At 38.7% G+C, this 19,234-nt stretch overlaps 1 protein-coding gene across 1 annotated transcript in view; it reads left to right on the top strand.

The window, feature by feature from the left end:
* Window positions 1-19,234, top strand: part of LOC123537010 (uncharacterized) — a 120,976-nt gene that overhangs the window by 77,885 nt on the left and 23,857 nt on the right. Inside the window, exons 15-16 of the mRNA XM_053528590.1 lie at window positions 2,483-4,133; window positions 4,570-4,713. Coding sequence (XP_053384565.1) covers window positions 2,483-4,133; window positions 4,570-4,713 — 1,795 coding nt within the window. The remainder of the gene's footprint in view (window positions 1-2,482; window positions 4,134-4,569; window positions 4,714-19,234) is intronic.

Below are 19,234 nucleotides of genomic sequence, written 5' to 3'. Positions count from 1 at the left end.
AATGCTCTTTTCCGTCATTCCGTCATTCCGTCTTTCCGTCATTCCGTCATTCTGTCATTCCGTCATTCCGTCATTCCGTCCGTCCGCAATTTCGTGTCCGGTCCATAACTCTGTCATCCATGAAGGGATTTTAATATTACTTGGCACAAATGTTCCCCATGATGAGACGACGTGTCATGCGCAAAACCCAGACCCCTAGCTCAAAGGTCAAGGCCACAATAGGAGGTCAAAGGTCAACAGGGCCTTTTTCCTGTCCGGTCCACAACTCTCCCATCCTTGAAGGGATTTTAGTATTACTTGGCACAAATGTTCCCCATGATGAGATGATGTGTCGTGCGCAAATCCCGGACCCCTAGCTCAAAGGTCAAGGTCACAATTGGAGGTCAAAGGTCAACAGGGCTTTTTTCCTGTCCGGTCCATAACTCTCCCATCCATGAAGAGATTTTAATATTACTTGGCACAAATGTTCCCCATGAGGAGACGACGTGTCATGCGCAAAACCTGGACCCCTAGCTTAAAGGTCAAGGTCACAATTGGAGGTCAAAGGTCAACAAGGTTTTTTTCCTGTCCGGTCCATAACTCTCCCATCTATGAAGGGATTTTAATATTACTTGGCACAAATGTACCTCATAATAAGACGATATGTCATGCACAACTTTCAGACCCCTAGCTCAAAGGTCAAGGTCACACTTAGCAGTCAAATGTTAACATAGCATGAACAGGTCTGTTTCGTGTCCGGTCCATAACTCTGACATTCATTAAGGGATTTTAATATTACTTAGCACAAGTGTTCCCCATGATGAGACGACGTGTCATGCGCAAATCCCGGACCCCTAGCTCAAAGGTCAAGGTCACAATTGGGGGTCAAAGGTCAACAGAGTTTTTTTCCTGTCCTGTCCATAACTCTGCCATCCATGAAGGGATTTTAATATTACTTGGCACAAATGTTTCCGATGATGAGACAACATGTCATGCGCAACACCCAGTACCCTAGCTTAAAGGTCAAGGTCACACTTTGAGATCAAAGGTCAAGAGGATTTTTTTCCTGTCCGGTCTATAACTTTGTCATGCAAAGCAGGATTTAGATATCAGTTGGCACAAATATTCCCCTGGATGAGACAACATGTCATGCGCAAGAACCAGGTCCCTAGGTCTAAGGTCAAGGTCATATTTAGAAGTCAAAGGTCAAATTCAAGAATGACTTTGTATGGAACATTTCTTCTTCATGCATGGAGGGATTTTGATGTAGCTTGGACCAAATGTTCACCACCATGAGGCACCCTTGTTTTTAGAATTACATCCCTTTGTTGTTACTATAAATAGATTTTATTGAAACTTTTTTATTACTGGCAGTAGAGAAAAATCGAGACCACTTTTCTGTGGTACAGCATGCATGTTACATCCAATTTTTAGGTGTATTTTGACCTATCTCTACCTGGTAAAGAGTTTCTTGTGGACTTATATTATTATTTTTTTTTTTTTTTTTTTTTTTTTTTTTTTTGTAAAGATTAATTTCCCTTTGTTGTTACTATAAATAACTTACATGATAACATTTTTATAATCAGCCAAAAAAATTCAATATGAAAACAACTGTGGGTTTTTATATATGCACATTTTAATCCAAGTGTGTTGTTATAATGTTATAACATATTGTATATGTAGTACAATATTGTTTATACATCATTGACAGATATCAGTTCATTATGTTATACTGCAGTAGAAAAAATTAGGTGCCTTCCAGTAGGGGACTTTGTATTGCATGGCAATACTTCATTCACTTGTTATACAAAATAAGGCTTGTCTGGAGTATAACTTGAAAAGTATTAACGGCATTTCATTGAAACTTCACTTAGTCATAGAGGTCATTGAGACAAAGTGCAGCATCAAAGAATCATAACTCTATCTTACCTAGTTTTTGAATTATCTCCCTTTATTATACAAAATAAGTTGCTTGTCTGGAGCAATTTACTTGAAAAGTATTAATGGTATTTCATTGAAACTTCACAAAATGATAGAGGCTTTTTTTTTTTTGGTTTCTAATACGTTATTCCCCATATTAGGACAAGCACTTGCATCGGGGAGCATCATTCAGTTTTACCAATTCCTTGTTTTTTAGAATTATTAGTACTTCCAGTGTGCTAGAAGTGTACACGCTATATTAGAGCACAAAACTGATCCTAGAAGATACCCAATGTATTATCTGTAGAACCAGAATTTATACTGAAGTTTCTAAAAACTGTAAATTGTTGATATAGATTGTTGATGCATAGAGATCTGTTTAAGTATTTTATCCACAGAGATAGACTCAAAAGAACCCAAACTTCAGATAAATGTATAGAGAATTGTTTCAGTATTTTATCTACAGAGATAGACTCAAAGTTCAAAATTACTTCTACTCAGAGAAAAAACAAAGGTATATAACAGAATGAATAATATATACAACAAAGTTGAAAAACCAATAATCTTCCTTTCTGAATTTCAGGAAAAAGTTGAGAAAGAACGTTTGGAAAAATTGAACCACATGCTACAGGAGAATATATGTAAGACTCACACTGCACTCACTAATGCAAGGTTAGAGAATAGATTTGAGTATAACCCAACTTGTGATCTACAGGCAACATCCAGTGTAGAAGCAGGCAGAGACAGGAGATTACAAGGAAGAAATGATCCTAACATCTCAACTACTCAGCAAGATGTTCCTCACACTAAAGCATCCAGTTATAAAACTTCTGAAAATAGTTGTACACAGAATGTGAATGTTTCGTGTGGTGATAGGTATGATAAAAATGTGGTTATAGACAATGAAAATGTGCATCCAGTTGGATTTAGAACAGATCAAGTTGGTCAGTTGAATTGTCACATTGAACCACGAGAAATGTCTGTAATGGTCACCAGAAGTGGGCTTAGATATCAGTCCACAGTTGTCCATGGACCTGAAAATAAAAGTGATAGCTCAGACATAAATAATAACTCTCATGAACGACAAAAACACATTAGGCAGAATCTTACACAACTTGATAGCAATGGAAATCCCACTCAGTGTACAGAATTAAAGTATGGTTGTAACATGATGTATAACAAACAGATGAATTCATCTGTAATAATGAGTCCAAACAATACATTTGTTACTCAACAGGAAAATCATGTTGAAGCAAGGAAAACCTTTCCTTTTAGTGCAACACCTCTAGATTTGTCGTGCAAGTCTAAAACTGTGTACACAAGATTGCCTGGTGTGAATCAGACTGTAAATACCACAATTCAAGATCCAACTGCCAAAGAGATAGGTGGTAAAATATCTGACACTTCGGAAACTCCAAACCTGAGGAATGATCACAATGAAAGTCAGCTTGAACCAAGGATAAAAACAACAATCAATAAAAATGCTGAAATTCAGTGTGGAACTCCATGGATAAATAAGAATTCAGAAAATGAGAAAACACTTGAAAATATATGTATGAGTGATGGTAGCTCACAAACAAACTTCATAAAACAACTCGATCTTCACAATAATTCTGGACCGAGACCGGGAAACACAAATGGTAAAAGATCATTGATTGAAAAGACTGAAAACTCTAAACAGATTAAAGAGAAGAAAGTTACAAGTGCACATAACTTAAACTGTGAGATAAATAGAACATCAGTTGTGATTTTAACTAATTGTGAGAAACATGAAAGTGTAATATCTAACCATAGCAGTTCTGTGCAACAGGAAATGTCCAGTATATTTAAGCCAAGTCCTGTGTCAGCATCTAGTAAAAAGTCATCAGGATTATTTGTGAAGCCGGTAGCTCTTCCTCCCAAGAGGAAAGTGAGAGTTACCCCACTTTTGGGTACAGATAAACTCTCAAGAGCAAGACTCTTGTTGCCTACTCAGAATATGAATAATTCAAGTCAAGTGACTGAATATGACAGTGATGTACAATCAGAGTTTGACCTAAATCTGTTTAAAAATATTGACAGACAACAGTCTCGTGTAAAACCAATGCCTGTAATCAAATCTCAGAATAATGTGAGACAGGTGGACAGAGTGGTGGAGAAGAGGGAGAGTAATGCAGCAGAGAAGTGGCAAATACATCCATGTACCCCACATCGTCAGGGCATTGTTCCTCCTAGACCTGCATTCAGTGATTGTGGTACAGTATATCCTCTGTAAATGTTACCTGTACACAACAAAACCTCACAATATAGACTGATATTTTAGTTACCATAAGATAAAGTTCTAAGTAATTTAATCTATTAATAGAGACAACCACTGCACAACAAGCACATTCTGGTTTTCTCAGTGGTTTTTATGATCTATCGATGTTTTACTTTAAGCTGTATAATGTATATGGTCAACTGTTGCTAGTGAGCCTCAGTGTCTTTGTAGCTTGGTGTTTGTACACAGTGACAATATTTTTTCTTTAGCTTTCTGCTCAAAGTCTTAATTCAGAATTGTACAAGATTACGCCTTGTAAAATAATGTGTCATAATTTAATAATATTGATTTGGTAAAAGTTGTAACAAAGAGCCTTATATCTTCATTGTCATTCATTACATATAATTGAAGATTTTACTTGCCTGTAACAGGTATCAGGAGATGTGTACTTAATAGTCCATACAGCATAAAGTCGCAGGGTACTAGGAGACGTTCCCTAGATGATAGTGGTATACATTCACCCAGAGATATCCTCAATATCAGTCCAAAATCTCCAGATGGTAGTCCTGTTGACAGTAAGTATAGTGATCAAATACAGCATCTAAATGTCTTTAGAAAAGGTTAAGTGATTTTTAGCTCATCTGATTTTTTGAAAAAAAATGATGAGTTATTGTCATCACTTGAGCGGTTGTCGGCGTCGGCGTTGCCTGGTTAAGTTTTATGTTTAGGTCAGCTTTTCTCCTAAACTATCAAAGCTGCTGCTTTGAAACTTGGAATACTTGTTCACCATCATAAGCTGACCCTGTATAGCAAGAAACATAACTCCATCTTGCTTTTTGCAAGATTTATGGCCCCTTTTGTACTTAGAAAATACCAGATTTCTTGGTTAAGTTTTATGTTTAGGTCAACTTTTCTCCTAAACTATCAAAGCTATTGCTTTGAAACTTGGAATACTTGTTCACCATCATAACCAGACCCTGTACATCAAGAAACATAACTCCATCTTGCTTTTTGCAAGATTTATGGCCCCTTTTGTACTTAAAAATATCAGATTTCTTGGTTAAGTTTTATGTTTAGGTCAACTTTTCTCCTAAACTATCAAAGCTATTGCTTTGAAACTTGGAATACTTGTTCACCATCATAAGCAGACCCTGTGCATCAATAAACATAACTCCATCTTGCTTTTTGCAAGATTTATTGCCCCTTTTTGGACTTAGAAACTTTTTTTTTTATGGTTAAGTTTTATGTTTAGGTCAGCTTTTATCCTAAACTATCAAAGCTATTGCTTTAAAACTTGCAACACTTGTTAAACCATCATAAGTTGACCCTGTTACAGCAAGAAACAAACTCCCATCCTGCTTTTTTGCAAGATTTATGGCCCCTTTTGGACTTAGAAAATATCAGATTTCTTGGTTAAGTTTTTATGTTTAGGTCAACTTTTTCTCTTAAACTATCAAAGCTATTGCTTTGAAACTTGCAACACTTGTTGACCATCATAAGCTGACCCTGTACAGCAAGCAACATAACTCCATCCCGGCTTTTTGAAATAATTATTGCCCCTTTTGGGACTTAGAAAATCATTTTCTTGGTTGAGTATTATGTTTAAGTCAACTTTTATCCTAAAACTATCAAAGCTATTGCTTTAAAACTTGAAAAACACTTGTTCACCATCATAAGTTGACCCTGTACAGCAAGAAACATAACTCCATCCTGCTTTTTGCAAGATTAATGGCCCCTTTTGGACTTAAAAAAATATCAGATTTCTTGGTTAAGTTTTATGTTTAGGTCAACTTTTTCTCTTAAAACTATCAAAGCTATTGCTTTGAAACTTGCAACACTTGTTGACCATCATAAGCTGACCCTGTACAGCAAGCAACATAACTCCATCCGGCTTTTTTGCAATAATTATTGCCCCCTTTTGGACTTAGAAAATCATTTTCTTGGTTGAGTATTATGTTTAAGTCAACTTTTCCTCATAAACTATCAAAGCTATTGCTTTAAAACTTGCAACAGTTTTTCACCATCATAAGTGGACACTGAACATTAAGAAACATAACTCTATCCTGCTTTTTGCAAGAATGATGGCCCTTTTTAGACTTAGAAAATCATGGGTAGGACAATATTTCTATTACACAAAAAAAATCAGATGAGCGTCAGCACCCGCAAGGCGGTGCTCTTGTTAGCAGAATTATGGATCTTTGATATGTTGCTGTATGCCTCTTTCGAGCCTTTGAAAAATCAGCACTTGCAGCTATCAAACCTGACCTGCTAAGGGGACTCTGTCCAAGCTACAGAAGTAGCTCCAAATGAGGGACTTGAGCTATGTCGGCGGGGCTCCGTGCCTTGGTACCGCCACGGAAGTCGAACTGGTCATTTCCTGATGGTGTGAAAGTAGCTTGGCAACACTTTATTAGTCCCCTACTGGTTGAAAACCAGTTTCGGGGACTATAGGAATGCGCTTTTCCGTCATTCTGTCATTCTGTCATTCCGTCCGTCCGCAATTTCGTGTCCGGTCCATAACTCTTTTATCCATGAAGGGATTTTATCATTACTTGGCACAAATGTTCCCCATGATGAGACAATGTGTCATGTGCAAAACCCGGACCCGTAGCTTAAAGGTCAAGGTCGGAATTGGAGGTCAAAGGTCAACAGGGCTTTTTTCCTGTCCAGTCCATAGCTCTCCCATCCATGAAGGGATTTTAATATCACTTGGCACAATTGTACTTCATAATAAGATGATGTGTCATGCACAACTGTCAGACCCCTAGCTCAAAGGACAAGGTCACACTTAGTAGTCAGATGTTAACATGGCATGAACAGGGTCTGTTTTGTGTCCGGTCCATAACTCTTTCATCCATAAAGGGATTTTAATATCACTTGACACAAATGTTCGCCATGATGAGACGATGTGTCGTGCGCAAAACACGCACCCCTGACACAGGTCAAGGTCACAATTGGAGGTCAAAGGTCAACAGGGCTTTTTTCCTGTCCGGTCCATAACTCTCTCATCCATGAAGGGATTTTAATATCAATTGGCACAATTGTACGTCATAATAAGACGATGTGTCATGCACATCTTTCACAACCCCTAGCTCAAAGGTCAAGATCACACTTAGTAGTCAAATATTAACATGTCATGAACAGGGTCTGTTTTGTGTCCGGTCCATAACTCTGTCATTCATTAAGGGATTTCAATATAACTTGGCACAGATGTTCTCCATGATGAGACAACGTGTCATGCGCAAATCCCGGAGCCCTTGCTCAAAGGTCAAGGTCACAATTTGGGGTCAAAGGTCAACAGGGCTTTTTTCCTGTCCGGTCCATAACTCTGCCATCTATGAAGGGATTTTGATATTACTTGGCACAAATGTTCCCAATGATGAGACAATGTGTCGTGCGCTAAACCGGGACCCCTAGCTCAAAGGTCAAGGTCACAATTGGAGGCCAAAGGTTAATAGGGTTTTTTTCCTGTCCGGTCCAGAACTCTGTCATCCATCAATATACTTACAGTATTACTTGGCATAAATGTTCCCCATGATGAGACGACGTGTCATGCTTAACACCCAGAACCCTAGCTTAAAGGTCAAGGTCACAATTTGAGATCAAAGGTCAATCGGATTTTTTTCCTGTCTTGTCTATAACTTCTTGATGCAAAACAGGATTTAAATACCAGTTGGCACATTCCCCTGGATAAGACAACATGTTGTGCGCAAAGCCCGGGCCCTAGGTCTAAGGTCAAGGTCACACTTAGAGGTCAAAGATTAAATTCTAGAATGACTTTGTCTGGAGCATTTCTTCTTTATGCATGGAGGGATTTTAATGTAACTTGGCACAAATGTTCACCACCATGAGACGAATTGTCTTGCGCCAGAACCAGGTCTAAGGTCAAGGTCATACTTAGAGGTCAAAGGTCAAATTTAAAGATGACTTTGTCCGGACCATTTCTTCTTCATGTATGGAGAGATTTTGATGTAACTTGGCACAAATGTTCACCACCATGAGGCACACTTTTTTAGAATTACGTCCCTTTGATGTTACTATAAATAGATTATATTGTAACTTCTTTATTACTGGCCGTAGGGAAAAATCGAGACCACTTTTCTGTGGTACAACATGCATGTTACATCCAATATTTAGGTGTATTTTGATCTATCTCTACTTGGTAAAGATTTTCTTTTGGACTTACATTATATAGATTTTTTTTTTGATTTTTATGCCCCCAAAGGGAGGCATATAGTTTTTGAACCGTCTGTCGGTCTGTCAGTCTGTCTGTCGGTCTGTCAGTCTGTCTGTCGGTCTGTCAGTCTGTCTGCAATTTTTGTGTCCGGTCCATATCTTTGTCATCAATGGATGGATTTTCAAATAACTTGGCATGAATGTGTACCACAGTAAGACGACGTGTCGCGCGCAAGACCCAGGTCCGTAGCTCAAAGGTCAAGGTCACACTTAGACATTAAAGGATAGTGCATTGATGGGCGTGTCCTGTCCATATCTTTGTCATCGATGGATGGATTTTCAAATAACTTGGCATGAATGTGTACCACAGTAAGACGACGTGTCGCGTGCAAGACCCAGGTCCATAGCTCAAAGGTCAAGGTCACACTTAGACGTTAAAGGATAGTGCATTGATGGGCGTGTCCAGTCCATATCTTTGTCATCCATGGATGGATTTTCAAATAACTTGGCATGAATGTGTACCACAGTAAGACGACGTGTTGCACGCAAGACCCAGGTCCGTAGCTCAAAGGTCAAGGTCACACTTAGACGTTAAAGGTCATTTTTCATGATAGTGCATTGATGGGCGTGTCCTGTCCATATCTTTGTCATTCATGCATGGATTTTAAAATAACTACGCATGAATGTGTGACACAGTAAGACGACGTGTCACGTGCAAGACCCAGCTCCGTAGGTCAAAGGTCCTAAACTCTAACATCGGCCATAACTATTCATTCAAAGTGCCATCGGGGGCATGTGTCATCCTATGGAGACAGCTCTTGTTTTTTTAGGATTAATTTCACTTTGTTGTTACTATAAATAACTTTTATGATAACTTTTTGTATAATTGGCCAGAAAAATTCCAAATGAAAACAACTGTACGTTTTTATATAAGCAAATTTTAATCCAAGTGCTTTGTTATATTATATTGTATATATAGTACAGTATTGTTTATACATCATTGACAGATATCAGTTCATTATGTTATACTGCAGTAGAGAAAATTAGGTGCCTTCCAGTAGGGGGCTTTGTATTGCATGGCAATACTTCATTCACTTGTTACACTTGTTTCTATCTTTTTATTTAGCACCATACATCCTTAGACCGATCTGCTTCTTACTTTATCTATCAGCTCTTCTATATACTTTCTCTTATCCTTGCGCATCGTCATAGAATTGTCAAGTCTTGACAGTATGACGTACTAATGTAGATGTAGATGTAATTCCTTTTTCTAAATTATATGTATGCTGTGGCAAATCATATGACAGTTAAAAAGGAATGAAAAGGAAATAGTATTATTCACATTGAAATAGAAATATGCACAAATCTTAAATCAAATGCTGTGTATTATTGGCAGGGTTTTCCAAGAAAAGTCCAGCTTGTAGATTAGGTCTGTCCGGGTGGATGGGCGGGCGGTCGGATGGAATGGAATAATGAGTCTCATGTTAACCTTTTTGTTCATTCGTTTTTCTCAACAACTACTTATCCAGACTTCAAGAAACTTAGTCAGAATGATCCCCTATTACCCAAGTTGGTCCAAAGTGAGAATAGGGTTACTGGGTCAAAGGTCAAGGTCACAGGGACCTGAACATTGAAAATGGTTTCCGCTCAATATCAGGACAAGTATTTCACCTAGGACTTTGAAACTTCATATGTATGTTGGTCTTGATGTGTACATGACCCCTATTGATTTCAGGATGACTGGGTCAAAGATCAAGGTCACAGGGATCTAAACATTGAAAATGGTTTCCGCTCAATATCTGGAGAAGTATTTCACCTAGGACCTTGAAACTTCATACCTATGTTAGTCTTGATGTGCACATGACCTCTGTTGATTTTGGGGTCAAAGGTCAAGGTCACAGAGATATAAACATTGAAAATTGTGTTTTTAACTCATTCACCTACTTTGGAAAACCCAGCCAAAACGCCTTCAGGCGTAAGCAGTTTGTAAATTTTTGGAAACATTATATTTTTTATTTGCTTAAATTTGGAATTAACTTCATTTAAATGAATCTCATTATCTGTCTGATGTCAGTTTATTCATTTGTGTTTGGATTCTAGAATCTTGAGGTTTGTACATTTTTTTTGTGGCAATTACATTTTCTGGATCTTTGTATGTCACAAACACAAGCCCCATGTGGTTCTGGGACGATCTGTGTATGAAAAGAATTGGAACCACTGTCTTACCCTTGCATGATCGTAAGAGGCGACTAATAGGGTCTTAACACTTGGTTTTGCTGTAACTCTGTGATTCCAGCAAGTATGCAAATTTTGATTCCATACCTCATTTTTTTATTTCGATGTAAATGAGATATGAAACCAAAATTTGTAGTCCTGTTTGGCGCCATATAACCTATACTGTGTTGGTGCGCTGTAAAACCCAAATCATGAAATCACACAAACACAAAATCTGTTTATGTAAAAAAATCTCTATTCCATCCTTGATTTAGAAGATTAGGTTAAGAAGATTTAGCATAATGAAAGTGTTTGGACTGGTAATAATAACAAAACAACACTTTTTTACTTTTTAGCTCACCTGTCACATAGTGACAAGGTGAGCTTTTGTGATCACCCATCGTCCGTGCATGCGTCCGTGCGTGCGTCAACAATTTCGTGTCTGCACGATAGTGGTTTCGTTTATGATTTTATTTTAACCAAACTTGCACACAACTTGTATCACCATAAGATCTCGGTTCCTTTCTTGAACTGGCCAGATCCCATTATGGGTTCCAGAGTTATGGCCCCTGAAAGGGCAAAATTAGCTATTTTGACCTTGTCTGCACAATAGCAGCTTTATTATGTCTCCCCCAGGAGACATATTGTTTTTGCCCTGTCCGTCCGTCCGTACGTCACACTTCATTTCCGAGCAATAACTGGAGAACCATTTGACCTAGAACCTTCAAACTTTATAGGGTTGTAGGGCTGCTGGAGTAGACGACCCCTATTGTTTTTGGGGTCACTCTGTCAAAGGTCAAGGTCACAGGGGCCTGAACATTGAAAACCATTTCCGATCAATAACTAGAGAACCACTTGACCCAGAATGTTGAAACTTCATACGATGATTGGTCATGAAGAGTAGATGACCCCTATTGATTTTGGGGTCACTCCGTCAAAGGTCAAGGTCACAGGGGCCTGAACATTGAAAACCATTTCTGATCAATAACTAGAGAACCACTTGACCCAGAATGTTGAAACTTCATAGGATGATTGGTCATAAAGAGTAGATGACCCCTATTGATTTTGGGGTCACTCCATCAAAGGTCAAGGTCACAGGGGCCTGAACATGGAAAACCATTTCCGATCAATAACTAGAGAACCACTTGACCCAGAATATTGAAACTTCATAGGATGATTGTACATGCAAAGTAGATGACCCCTATCGATTTTGGGGTCACTCCATTAAAGGTCAAGGTCACAGGGGCCTGAACATTGAAAACCATTTCCAGTCAGTAACTTGAGAACCGCTTGACCCAGAATGATGAAACTTCATAGGATGATTGGTCATGCAGAGTAGATGACCCCTAACGATTTTGGGGTCACTCTGTTAAAGGTCAAGGCCACAGGGGCCTGAACATGGAAAACCATTTCCAATCAATAACTTGAGAACCTCTCGACCCAGAATGTTGAAACTTCATAGGATGATTGTTCATGCAGAGTAAATGACCCCTATTGTTTTTGGGGTCACTCCGTTAAAGGTCAAGGTCACAGGGGCCTGAACATTGATAACCAGTTCCGATCAATAACTTGAGAACCACTTGACCCAGAATGTTGAAACTTCATAGGATGATTGAACATGTAGAGTAGATGACCCCTATTGATTTTAGGGTCAGTCAATTAAAGGTCAAAGTCACAGTGGCCTGTTCATGTAAAATCATTTTTTGGAAATTACTTGAGAACCACTTGACCTACAATGTTGAAACTTAATAGGATGATTGGACATGCAGAGTAGATGACCCCTATTTATTTTGAGGTCACTTGATCAAAGATCAAGGTCACAGGAGCCTGAACAGTGACTTGAGAACCACTAGGCCAAGAGTGTTGAAATTTAGCGGGATGACTGGACATGCCAAGTAGATGATCCCTATTGCAGCCAACCATCAGTGTCTCTTTGACTTTCGCTCCTGACCCCTATTGACTTCTTGCCTATAGGACTTTGCATTGGGGGAGACATGCGCTTTTTTACAAAAGCATTTTCTAGTTTATGATTTGATTTTTACCAAACTGGCACACAACTTGTATCACCATAAGATCTTGGTTCCTTTCTTGAACTGGCCAGATCCCATAATGGGTTCCAGAGTGATGGCCCATGAAAGGGCCAAAATTAGCTTTTTGACCTTGTCTGCACAATAGCAGCTTCATTTATGATTTTATTTTAACCAAACTTGCACACGACTTGTATCACCATAAGATCTTGGTTCCTTTCTTGAACTGGCGAGATTCCATTATGGGTTCCAGAATGATGGCCCCTGAAAGGGCCAGAATTAGCTATTTTGACCTTGTCTGCACAATAGCAGCTTCATTTATGATTTGAATTTAATCAAACTTGCACACAACTTGTATCACCAGAAGACCTTGCTTCCTTTCTTCAACTGGCCAGATTCCATCATGGGTTCCAGAGTTATGGCCCCTTAAAGGTCCAAAATAGGCTATTTTGGCTTTTGCAGCCATATAGAGACTTCCTTTATGGTTTTATTTGATACAAACTTCCAAAATATCTTCAACAACAATAAATCTTGGATTCCATGACAAATCAGATCCAATCGTAGGTTCCAGAGTTATTTTATATCTGATTACCTCCCCTGATTGTAATCAAAATGGATTTATATCAGTAAGTACTTATAGGACTTATTTAAAATTTCATTATTGTTATTAATTGGACTGAGACAATCAGGGTAGATAGCTATGGACTGATTTTATGTCAGATTACCTCCCTTTATTTCAAATTAAAATGGGTATATCTCCATAACTAATGAAAATACTGATCTGAAATTTCATTTATGTCAACAGATTTATTTGGCAGATCCTTCTTTTGTTCACTTACGATATTTTTTTTTAATTACTTCCCTTTTTCGTTACTATAAATAGCTTATTTTTAGTAACTTTTTTATTATTGGCATTAGGGAAAAACCGAGACCACTTTTCTGTGGTACAACATGGATGGTACCTCCAATTTTTAGGTGTATTTTGACATATCTATACCTTGTAAGAATTTTTTTTCTTTTTGGTTAAATTTCTTCCCTTTGTTGTTCCTGTCCTTTGGAGTTAGATATTTTTTCTGAGGACCTTCTTGTCCTCAAGTGCAATGATAACAGGTGAGCGATTTAGGGCCATGATGGCCCTCTTGTTTACTTTTTATTATTTTTTTTCTCTTATTTGCTTGTGTGCAAAAAGAAAAATATATGTGAACATTCTAGTGTTCTCCTCTTAATAGATATAATACAAAAAAACGAAAAAATGAAAAAATACCATGGCTTGTATGAATATAAATTATGTATTTGATATAAAGAATTAAAATGAATCCATAAAAAGGAACAGTTTTTCTTCTCAGATAAAATTACTTCAGGCAGATGTACTAAGTTTTCAGAATTTTATTTCAACATTTATATACTTCAAGATGATGCTGTTGATGACATTGCCATGAAAAATCTTGTGGAATAATCAATGTTAACCCTTATCATGCTGGGCGCGATTGATTCTGTCTTTGCAACCAGTGCGTATCATGATCAGCCTGCACATCCATGCAGTCTGATCATGATCTGCACTGTTAGCCGTTTGGTCCATATCATTTTGGTAAACACCCCTTATGCCATTTAATGGTACTTCCAAATTGAAAGATGGACAAGTTCATTATAGAAATTTAGCAGGGTAAGGGTTAAAACTGAATGATGTAGCTGAGGATGAATATGATGATGGAACAGAATCAGAAACAGATTCATTTGATAAAGATGGTCACCCAAGAGACCTTATAACTTGGAAACATAAACCTCAAGCTGGTGTGGTTGTAAACTCTACTGTTTTAAAGATGTAACAAAGTTTTAGATATCATTCTTTGAATGAGGGAGATATCAGAAGACAATAAAGAGCTTCTTGTCTTGGAAATGTTGACATGAAAAACTTGGAATTGACAGGTGTGAGGAGGGAGAACAGAACTGATTTGGTTTCAGTTACATTTTCCATAGAAAAATAATTTGCCAGAAACATTTTGTTCAATGTGTCACTTAGGGGAAAACCTGTGAAGCATATTCAGAAAATGTTTCTACAAATGGCCTAGGGCCTCGGATTCATAGTCTAGTAAGAAAAAGACCATCAAAAGAATTTTCGGCTGTCATCTTTAAAGATGCAATGCAGTATGTACTATGCCACCAATGTGGGAGACTTCCATGGCGATCACCATCAAGAACCTGAGGTGACAGTGACCTATCTATTTAGCTGCATCAACATCTGAAATACAGCAAGAATATGTGGAGGCTTGCTTAAGAAGTGGTATGATTCTCATTAGATAGTCGGCATTTTAAGACTTATGGATTCCGAATCAGTGTGTCCCTCTTACAAAGGTCATGAACCCGCAGGACGATGCATGTTAGCAATACTATATCTATGGCTAGGAGCGAAGATGTTAAACTGTAAGTCACTGTAAAGTACCACCACCATGTTTTGTCTGCAGAGCCAGAAGTTAATCAGTGTCGTTTACAAGAATCCACAGCTCTTTTCAAAGTTAGAGCATATGATTACGGCATGGCCTTCTAGTGAGACCAGTCTTTCAGGATGTGTTCTGTCTGGCATCAGCTCAAGAATAGCCGGACTAGCTGTGTGCATAAAGCATTTAACTTCAATATTGATAAAATGTCATTCTGTATAGTAGCGTATAACTAGTATCGTAAAATGGTCAGACTCTATCATGATGAAAATTGTTTAACGTACTGGAGTAGAAGGTAGTGCATTTATTAGTCCCCTACTGGTTGAAAACCAGTTTCGGGGACTATAGGAATGCACTTTTCCGTCATTCCGTCCGTCCGTCGGTCTGTCCGTCCGCAATTTCGTTTCCGGTCCATAACTCTGTTATCCATGAAGGGATTTTAATATTACTTGGCACAAATGTTTCCCATGATGAGAAGATGTGTCATGCGCAAAACCCAGACCCCTAGCTCAAAGGTCAAGGTCACAATTGGAGGTCAAAGGTCAACAGGGCTTTTTTCCTGTCCGGTCCACAACTCTCCCATCCTTCAAGGGATTTTAGTATTACTTGGCACAAATGTTTCCCATGATGAGATGATGTGTCGTGCGCAAATCCCGGACCCCTAGCTCAAAGGTCAAGGTCACAATTGGAGGTCAGAGGTCAACAGGGCTTTTTTCCTGTCCGGTCCATAACTCTCCCATCCATGAAGAGATTTTAATATAATTGGCACAAATGTTCCCCATGAGGAGTCGACATGTCATGCACAAAACCTGGACCCCTAGCTTAAAGATCAAGGTCACAATTGGAGGTCAAAGGTCAACAAGGCTTTTTTCCTGTCCGGTCCATAACTCTCCCATCTATGAAGGGATTTTAATATTACTTGGCACAAATGTACCTCATAATAAGACGATGTGTCATGCACAACTTTCAGACCCCTAGCTCAAAGGTCAAGGTCACACTTAGCAGTCAAATGTTAACATAGCATGAACAGGGTCTGTTTCGTGTCCGGTCCATAACTCTGACATTCATTAAGGGATTTTAATATCACTTGACACAAGTGTTCCCCATGATGAGACGACGTGTCATGCGCAAATCCCGGACCCCTAGCTCAAAGGTAAAGGTCACAATTGGGGGTCAAAGGTCAACAGAGTTTTTTTCCTGTCCTGTCCATAACTCTGCCATCCATGAAGGGATTTTAATATTACTTGGCACAAATGTTCCCCATGATGAGACAACATGTCGTGCGCAAAGCCCAGACCCTTAGCTCAAAGGTCAAGGTCACAATTGGAGGTCAAAGGTCAATAAGGTTTTTTCCCTGTCCGATCCAGAACTCTGTCATCCATCAAGGGATTACAATATTACTTGGCATAAATGTTTCCCATGATGAGACGACGTGTCATGTGCAACACCCAGAACCCTAGCTTAAAGGTCAAGGTCACACGTTGAGATCAAAGGTCAAGAGGATTTTTTTCCTGTCCCGTCTATAACTTTGTCATGCAAAGCAGGATTTAGATATCAGTTGGCACAAATATTCCCCTGGATGAGACAACATGTCATGCGCAAGAACCAGGTCCCTAGGTCTAAGGTCAAGGTCATATTTAGAGGTCAAAGGTCAAATTCAAGAATGACTTTGTATGGAAAACATTTCTTCTTCATGCATGGAGGGATTTTGATGTAACTTGGACCAAATGTTCACCACCATGAGGCACCCTTGTTTTTAGAATTACATCCCTTTGTTTTACTATAAATAGATTTTATTGTAACTTTTTTATTACTGGCGGTAGAGAAAAATCGAGACCACTTTTCTGTGTATTTTGACCTATCTCTACCTGGTAAAGAGTTTCTTGTGGACTTATATTATATAGATTTTTTTTTTTTTTTTTTTTTTTTAAAGATTAATTTCCCTTTGTTGTTATATAAATAACTTACATAATAACATTTTTATAATCAGCCAAAAAAATTCAATATAAAAACAACTGTAGGTTTTTATATATATAAATTTTAATCCAAGTGTTTTGTTATAACATATTGTATATATAGTACAATATTGTTTATACATCATTGACAGATGTCAGTTCATTATGTTATACTGCAGTAGAGAAAATTAGGTGCCTTCCAGTAGGGGACTTTGTATTGCATGGCAATACTTCATTCACTTGTTTGATAAGTGTTACCATGGAAATGGATAAATATATTTAACTTCAAATATATATGAATTACTTTTTAGCTCGACTCTTCGGAGAATAGGGGAGCTATCCTACTCGCCCTGGCATCGGCGTTAGCGTTTGCGTTAGCGTGAGCGTCACACAAATGTTAAAGTTTGCGTACCACCCCAAATATTTTCACAGTCCATTGAGATATTGCTTTCATATTTTGCATACTTGTTTACCATCATGACCCCAGTCTGTAAAAAGGAGGAGGCAACTCTATCAAGCATTTTGACTGAATTATGGCCCCTTCTCGACTTAGAATAAATGTTAAAGTTTGAGTACCACCCCAAATATTTTCAAAGTCCATTGAGATATTGCTTTCATATTTTGCATACTTGTTTACCATTATGACCCCAGTCTGTAAAAAGGAGGAGGCAACTCTGTCAAGCATTTTGACTGAATTATGGCCCCTTTTCGACTTAGAATATACTTATTGTAATGTTAAAGTTTTACTCATTGCTTATATTATACTATCAAGCACTGAGAATAGTCAAGTGCACTCACAGTCCACTGACAGCTCTTGTTATTATGTCTCCCACCACACAGTGGTGTGGGAGACATATTGATTTACTCCAGTCAGTCTGTCTGTCTGTCTGTCACAAAGCTTGTCCACACTCTAAGTTGAACATTTCTCATCAGATCTTCACCAAACTTCCAACAAAATGTGTCTGCCAATAAGTGCTCGGCCAAGTTCGATAACTGGCCAAATTGGCCTAGGCACTTCAGAATTATGGCCCTTGAATTACCAAAAACACTCAGATTTCTTGCGCAGTTTTGCCCCCAAACCGGCGCCTATACTACTAGTAGTATAGGCGTCCTTTTGGTGTCAAGAAAGCGCATGCACATGTGGATTAAGTAAACAGTATATAAAGACTGACTTACTATTTAGATGATTAGGCAGTTGTGGAAGACATGCACGTTTCTCAAAAGCATCTCTAGTTAATACCCCGCCGTGGCGGAGGGATTATAGGAATGGTCTGCGTCCGTCCTTCCGTCCGTCTTTCCGTCCGTCCTTCCGTCCGTAACAAAATCGTGTCCGGTCCATATCTCCTAAACCCCTTGAAGGATTTTCATGAAACTTGGGTCAAATGATCACCTCATCAAGACGATGTGCAGAACCAATAAGACAGCCTTGTCGGTTCAAGGTCAAGGTCACAACTCAAGGTCAAAGGTTTGAGCCTGCCATTTTGTGTCCGCTCTATATCTCCTAAACCCCTTGAAGGAATTTTATAAAACTTGGGTCAAATGATCACCTCATCAAGACGATGTGCAGAACCCATGAGTCAGCCATGCCGGCTCAAGGTCACAACTCTAAGGTCAAAGGTTTGAGCCTTCCATTTTGTGTCCGCTCTATATCTCTTAAACCCCTTGAAGGAATTTTATAAAACTTGGGTCAAATGATCACCTCATCAAGACGATGTGCAGAACCCATGAGTCAGTCATGCCGGCTCAAGGTCAAGGTCACAACTTAGGGTCAAAGGTTGAACCTTCCATTTTGTGTCCGCTCTATATCTCCTAAACCCCTTGAAGGATTTTCATCAAACTTGGGTCAAACGATCACCTCATCAAGGCAATGTGCAGAACTTACAAGTCAGCCATGTCGGCTCAAGGTCAAGGTCACAACTGAAGGTCAAAGGTTTGAGCCTTCCATTTCGTGTCCGCTCTATATCTCCTAAACCCCTTGAAGGAATTTTATAAAACTTGGGTCAAATGATTACCTCATCAGAACGATGTGCAGAAATTATGAGTCAACCATGCCAGCTCAAGGTCAAGGTCACAACTAAGGGTCGAAGGTTTGAGACTTCCATTTGATGTCCACTCTGTATCTCCTTAACCCCTTGAAGGATTTTCATCAAACTTGGGTCAAATGATCACCTCATCAAGAACTCATGAGTCAGCCATGTCAACTGAAGGTCAAGGTCACAACTGAAGGTCAAAGGTTTCAGCTCTGTATCTCCTAAACCCCTTGAAGGATTTTCATGAAACTTTGGTCAA

The sequence above is a fragment of the Mercenaria mercenaria genome, chromosome 17 (genome assembly GCF_021730395.1).
Source record: "Mercenaria mercenaria strain notata chromosome 17, MADL_Memer_1, whole genome shotgun sequence".
Lineage (NCBI taxonomy): Eukaryota > Metazoa > Mollusca > Bivalvia > Venerida > Veneridae > Mercenaria > Mercenaria mercenaria.
Note: the sequence above shows the minus strand (reverse complement) of the source record. Positions and strands in the feature narration are given on the sequence as shown.